The sequence below is a fragment of the Condylura cristata genome, unplaced genomic scaffold, assembly GCF_000260355.1.
Source record: "Condylura cristata isolate star-nosed mole 26May11 unplaced genomic scaffold, ConCri1.0 scaffold00063, whole genome shotgun sequence".
Taxonomy (NCBI): domain Eukaryota; kingdom Metazoa; phylum Chordata; class Mammalia; order Eulipotyphla; family Talpidae; genus Condylura; species Condylura cristata.
In genome coordinates this window covers 59417-65856 of record NW_004567164.1, presented here as the reverse complement: position 1 = coordinate 65856, position 6440 = coordinate 59417, and the positions used below count along the sequence as shown (strand labels likewise).

The 6440-nt window shown below is 52.3% G+C and overlaps 1 protein-coding gene across 1 annotated transcript in view; it reads left to right on the top strand.

Annotated features, from left to right (window-relative positions):
• The window catches only part of LOC105854592 (zinc finger protein 558-like), a 30922-nt gene extending 24915 nt beyond the window's left edge, over window positions 1-6007 (top strand). The window contains exon 8 of the mRNA XM_012734636.1: window positions 5706-6007. Within this exon, the coding sequence (XP_012590090.1) occupies window positions 5706-6007 (302 nt within the window). The remainder of the gene's footprint in view (window positions 1-5705) is intronic.
• The last annotated feature ends 433 nt before the right edge of the window (window positions 6008-6440 follow it).

Here is a 6440-nt window from a genome sequence, read left to right as displayed (position 1 = left end):
AAAGTACCATGCACTTGCATCTGTTTCAGAGATATGGCTGTTAGGCTGTTTGACTTTTGCTCCCATATTCTGATATTTGGGAGATGGGGTGAGGGGGTGGTGTGAGCTAGGAAGAGGTGTCTTACGAGGGCTGTGGGTGAGCCGAGGAGGTGGGAGTAGACGCCAAGGTTGGGAAGGTGGACTGATTTGAGGTGACGGAGCAGTCAGGGAGGGGAGGGTAGGCTGGCCGAGGCAGAGGGCAGGGTTCAGTGAGCTGGACCTGTGGGATGAGGAGGCAGAGGAGGTGGGTGCCTTTACAGGCCAGAGGTAGGTGGCAGGCCTTTGTGTAGAACCTGCTAACTCAGTCTCAGGCTCTGGAAACAGGCATGGACTCTGGCTTGGATAGGGGATCCCCCAGGCTGGTGAGGGCTCAAGATGCTAGCACCTGGGGACCTTTGGCCATCAGACTCTTCCACTTGCCTGCTGTAGACTTCACCTTGGCCTCCAACTTGTCCATGAGGCCCTGGAGCCTGAGAATGCTTTGCAGCTTTCCTTGGCCTGTGAAAGGAGTATCCTTGTTAGCACCCCCAAATCCATTGCTGCTTCTGTGGGTTTAATATTCAGATTTTTCTGAAGCTTTTCTGACTTATAACCAGTAAGTCATTTCCTTGACCTCCCATTCCTATGTGTGGGTGCTTTCAGAGCTTCAGCCCCCTCTCAGGCTCTGCAACCCTCTGGCTTTCCCAGTGAGCCTGATTAGCTCTGAATAGGTGACTTGGGTGAATTTCCATATCTAAAGACTACATAGTAGAAAGCTTGAGTGGTTATTTAGAAACTGAATAGAAGGCTCTGTGAGATAAAGGGGTAAGATTGGGGTTTTCCTCCATCTGGCAGTGAGAGACACTTTGCAGTAACAGCCATTTGTTTTTATTAATCAGCCAGTTTAATGACTTCTGACTTCAAGAGGAATTTCTCACCCTGGTGCAGTACTTGCTTGTCAGGGCCTCAGTGCCTTATGAGGCTGAGGCAATCCAATTGTAAACTGAAGGTTGTTTAGAATAATCTGAGATCAGGGACAAAGAGACTCCAACACATCCGCAGCCAGGTAGATTACCCACGTGATGTGGTAGACCTCTCCTGACCTACCCACTGCTCCCCTCAGCAGTGTGTTTCAGTATAGCTTTAGCTGTTCTGCTCCCCACTCTGTCTCTGGTGAATAATCTCACCCCCCTCACCTCTAACCTGTACCCCAATTCTGGGTGTATAAATTAATTTTTTAAAAAATCTGTAGCAATGTGTTTGTTTGTAAGCCATGAAAAAGTTCCCTCAATGGAGTGTTTCAAAAATTCTGAATACCATATGGCTCCTGAGAGGAAAAGGCAGAAAGGAGGGACGGACTGAAAGGAACGGGCGGAAAGGAGGGACGAACGCCGTGAGTCTGTTCACCAGGAAGCCAAATTTTATTCCAGAGCTGAGCTTATATGTACATCAGGGGCATCAGGGGTGGTGTGTCGTGTGCCCCATTGGCCGGGTTGCGATCAGGTGAGGGAGCCAGGTGGGACGGAAGAGTAGCCAAGGGAAAAGGGCCAATGGATGGGATGGACTGGGCCCATGGCCATATATGGTGGTGAGGTGAGGACAGGCGTAGCGAAGGCATGGGCGGTGTCCTTCACGGACGCCATGAGTCTGCTCACCAGGAAGCAGAATTTTATTTTAGAGCTGAGCTTATATATGTACATCAAAGGTGGTGTGTCGAGTGTCCATTGGCCGGACCATGGTCAGGTGGGAGGGTCAGGCGGGAAGTGTGACGGGAGAGTAGCCGAGAGGGAAAAAAGACCAATTGGTGGGATGGACTGGGCCCATGGCCATACATGGCGGTGAGGTGAGGCCAGGCGCCGTTTGGGCGTGGGCGGTATCCTTCATTCCCCTCTCTTTGTTTTTGGGAAAAGGGCGTCGATCAATCTGGCTACTTCCATATGTGTTTTGAAAAAATAGTTATTTGTGTGGGGGTAAGGTTATAGAAGGTTCCTTGGAGCCATAGGTCTGCGACGATGTCGTTCCACCGTTCTTGGGGCATGATAACAACCGGGTCAGGTAGTAACCAGCTATCTGAGATAAGGGTGGTGATGAAGATGTGCCATGGAGTAGGAGTTTCCTCAAAGTTGGCTATATGCCTGAGTGCCGACATGGTCGGTGATATGGGGCTGGTAATGACGGTATAGTCTGAAAGAGCTGTTGTGAATTTTTTTTGTCGTGTTTTGTGGTGTGTGGGGTGTGGGTTTTGTTGTGCGTGTGACTATACGGGGGCCTGTTGTTGTGAGGTGTGAGGATTATTAGTGGTCTGCCAGGGCAGATAATAAAGTGGTCAACCATGGAGAATGATTGAACAGTGACTCAAACCAATTCTTCCCAGCTTCTCTCTCTCTCTTGCTGCGTTCTAGGCCTTCCCTAAGTTTGGCCATAGAGTCGTGAACCACTCCCGGGTGATCAGCATAGAAGCAACATTCCTCCCCCAGTGCGGCATAGAGTTCCCCATTTTTGAGAAAGAGTTAAGGGGGTCTGTGGGGTGGGGAATTACTTGGTATACAGGAGTGTCAGTGTCAACGTGAGAATCGGGTTTGGTCTGTGGGTCAGAGGGTGCCGGCTTGAGCCTAGAGATGTGAATCCAGGGTGACAGTTGCGTGTTTGAGAGGGAGATTTCAGCAGCAGTTGGCGTACAGAGGACCACTGGGAAAGGCCCTTTCCATACAGGGCTGAGAGGCGGTCTTTCTTAGGGTGGTCTTGAAGATCCCCAAATGATGGGGTATCTCCCCGCAGAGACCCCCGGCGGCCGAAGCAACAGTCAGAGTCTCTGGATGCAAAAGCAAGAGGCAGTTTATTCACGAACGCTCGAGGGCGCACCAGTCATCGGTAACTGAGTGCGCCCCTTCTGTCTTTTTGGGGGCCTTTTATCCCTCGCGCAAAAGCGGTGATACAGAAGCAGATGCCTAGTTACAGGGTTTCTATTGGCTCGTAGGATGGGGTGAGGGGAGGAGGTGAACAGTCAGAGTCATTTGTGTTCCTCTAGGAGGGGTTGACGCAACCAACTGTGAGCAAACGGTCACGTTTCGGTTGGCCTTGTCCGGAACATCTGGTTGTTTTCCTGCTGGCGCAGGCCGATACGAGCTACCGACCACAGGCATCCTGTTTTGCGATAGCAGGGGTGGGGTGTGGGGCCCTGTCCTTGGAGATACACTTAGTTTTGTAAAAATAGCGTTACAGTGGCTAAGCCTCCTTCAGCTGGCCTCCCTCAGCTGGGTTTTACAGTCTGTAAAAGACAAGTTGTCCCGGTGCAGAGACAGGGAATTAGACACATTGACCGGGTCGGGCAAGAGCCAGTCTTGGTGTTTCCAGAGCTCTTGGCGCAGATGTAAAAGTAAGGGCAGGGTGGCGACGGAAGGGATGGTAGACTGGTTGGATGCCTGGGGACGAAAGGCCTGCCACACATTATTTCCGAAGGGGACAGTAGGGTAGGCTTTTTTGGGAGTGCTCGGACCCGGAGTAGGGCCAAGGGCAGAAGGCGTGTCCAGTCAAGGTGAAGGTCCACGGTGAGTTTGGTGAGCATGTTTTTGAGTGTTCTGTTAGCCCGCTCGACTTTACCCGAGGCTTGGGGACGGTATGGGCAATGGAAATGCCAGGGGAGGGGAAGGTTGGTTGACAAGAAGTGTATTATGTGAGCGGTAAATTCTGGACCGTTCTCAGACTGAAAAGAGGAGGGCAAGCCAAAACGGGGAATGATGTGAGTAAGGATGATGTGAGCCACGGTGGAGGCCCTCTTGTTGGAGGTAGGAAATGCCTCAATCCATCCAGTAAAGGTGTCAACCATTACTAAGAGACATTTGGTTTTACGTACCGGGGGCATGTTGGTAAAATCCATTTGCCAGTCCTCAGCTGGGGCGTGACCAGCTTGATGGGAAGGGTATGGCTTAGGTTTGAGGGGAGTGTTGGGGTTAGTGCGCTGGCAGACAGAACAGGTTTTGGAGATGTCCGATAATTGGGTTTTGCCTTTGGGTGACAGGGGAAAGAAGGCATCGAGGAAGTGGGTTAGGGATTGTGGGCTGGAGTGGAATAGATCGTGAATGAGAGTCAGAAAAGACCCGGAGTTAATGTCGGAATCAGTGTCGGTGTTGGAGTTAACGTCGGTGGTTGTATCAGTGTCCTGACTGCTGTCCTCAGTGTCGGTTAGGATGGCAATGTTTATGGGTGGTAAAGCCGAGAGGGCTGCCTGTTCGGCTGTCTGGTCAGCCGTCTGTTTGCCCTTGGAAATGGGGGAGTCATCGTGTTGATGAGCCTTGCAGTGTACTATCCCCAGTTTGGAGGGCAGTCGTGCGGCTTCCAGAAGGTTGGTGATAAGGGAGGCGTTAGTAATGGCACACCCTCTGGTTGTTAGGAGGCCCTGTTCCCGCCATATAGCAGCGTGGGATAACAGGATGTGAAAGACATATTTGGAGTCTGTGTATAGAGTGAGAGTCTGCCAGGGTACAGGCCCGTGTCACCGCTATAAGTTCGGCCTGTTGGTTCGTTGTGCCCCGGGGTAAGGGTCGGGCCTCAATGACTTTTGTTGTGGAAACAATGGCATACCCCGCCAAAGTGGCCTTGTCCCTTTTAAAGGAAGAGCCATCAGTAAACCAGACCAGTCAGCCTGTGGAAGGGACCCTCTGAAATGGTTGTCGGACAGGGAAGGAAGGATTCTAGAGCCACGAGGCAATTATGTGTCGGGGTGTCATTCTGTTGGTCTGTGAATGGAAAAAATGTAGCTGGGTTTAAGGGGGCGCAGGGCGCGAAGGTGATATCCGGGTGTTCGAGAAAGGAGGCTAACAGAGCCAGTAAGCGTGAAGGGGGACGAGTTTGGAGTCCCTTGTAAGACAAGAGATCTTTGGGATGGTGAGATGAGAGAATTGTGAGGTGAGCCCCAAATGTCAGCTTGTGGGCTTCCTTGTGGAGGAGCTGAGCCGCAGCTAGCACACGGAGGCATGGGGCCGAACCCCTGACCGTCGGGTCGAGTTGTTTTGATAGATAAGCAACGGGCGCAAAGGAGGGGCCATACACCTGTCCCAGGACGCCTAGGGCCTGACCCGAAGTTTCGTGTGCACATAATGAGAAGGGGCGACTGAGGTCTGTCTGGGAGGTGGAGGGCTGGCGCCCGGAGTAAGCCTGTTGAAGACGCCGGAAGGCGTGTTGGGGAGATGCCTCTAGTGGCTCATCTGAAGCCCCCTTGGCCAGATCATAGAGAGGTTTTGCTAGTAGGGAATAACAGGGGATTCACGCTCAAATACCCCGCTAGGCCAAGAAAGGATAAAATGTCAGCTTTAGACCTCGGAACAGGGAGGGCGCGGAGGGCCTGTTTTCGAGCCACAGTAATGGCCTTGTGGTGTGGGGTGAGTAAGAACCCCAGGTAGGTTACGGATGAGGAGGCAATTTGGGCTTTGGCAGGCGAAACCCGATAGCCTTTTGTGGCCAAGAGATTGAGGAGGGAGGCAGTATCCAGCATAGACAGAGCCTCAGATGGACTGCAGAGGAGGAGGTCATCAACATATTGGAGGAGAGTGGATGAGGGGTGGTGGGAGCGGAAGGATAGGAGGTCTTTAGCCAGAGCCTGGCCAAAAAGATGAGGGCTGTCCTGGATGCCTTGGGGAAGTACAGTCCACGTAAATTGTTGGGATTGACGGGAGTGTGGGTTGGTCCAGGTGAAGGCAAATACATCTTGGGAGGAGAGATCCAATGGGATAGAAAAGAAGGCGTCCTTATCAAGGACCGTAAAGTGGGTGGTGTTGTAGGGAATAGAAGAGAGAAGAGTATAGGGATTGGGAACGAGGGGGTGTATAGGGATGACGGCTGTGTGGAGATCCTGGACCAGGTGGTAAGCCCCGGAGGACTTTTTAACCGCGAGGATGGGAGTGTTAAAGGGCGAGTTGGTCTTGACCAGGTGGCCTTGGATAAGAGATCTTGTATTGATGGGGAGGAGGCCCAAGAGGGCCTGAGTGGATAGTGGGTATTGTGGTTGACTAATGTATCGGGAGGGGTCCCGAAGTCGGATATGGACCGGGGTGCAAAGGGATTTGGCAGGCGGAAGATGTGTCCCATACTATAGGATTGATGGGATGGGGGAGTTTGGGGATGTGAGGAGTGTCAGGGGAGGGAGGGAATAATGCCAGAAGGAAGGAGGTGTGAGGGTAGTTGTGGAGTGCCAAAGTTATAGAGGCCTGGATTTTTGAAAGAATGTCCCGGCCCAGAAGGGGCACAGGACACTGAGGCATGACAAGGAAAGGGTGTGAAAAAGAGTGTGGGGGATCCTGGAAGGCACATGTGAGTGAGTGGTGGTGTTTGGGACGGATAAAGCTGCTTGCCCCCTACCCCGACAATAGGAGTGGCAGATGACGTGGTAGGGCCCCAATATTCCCCAGGACTGAAAAGGTAGTGCC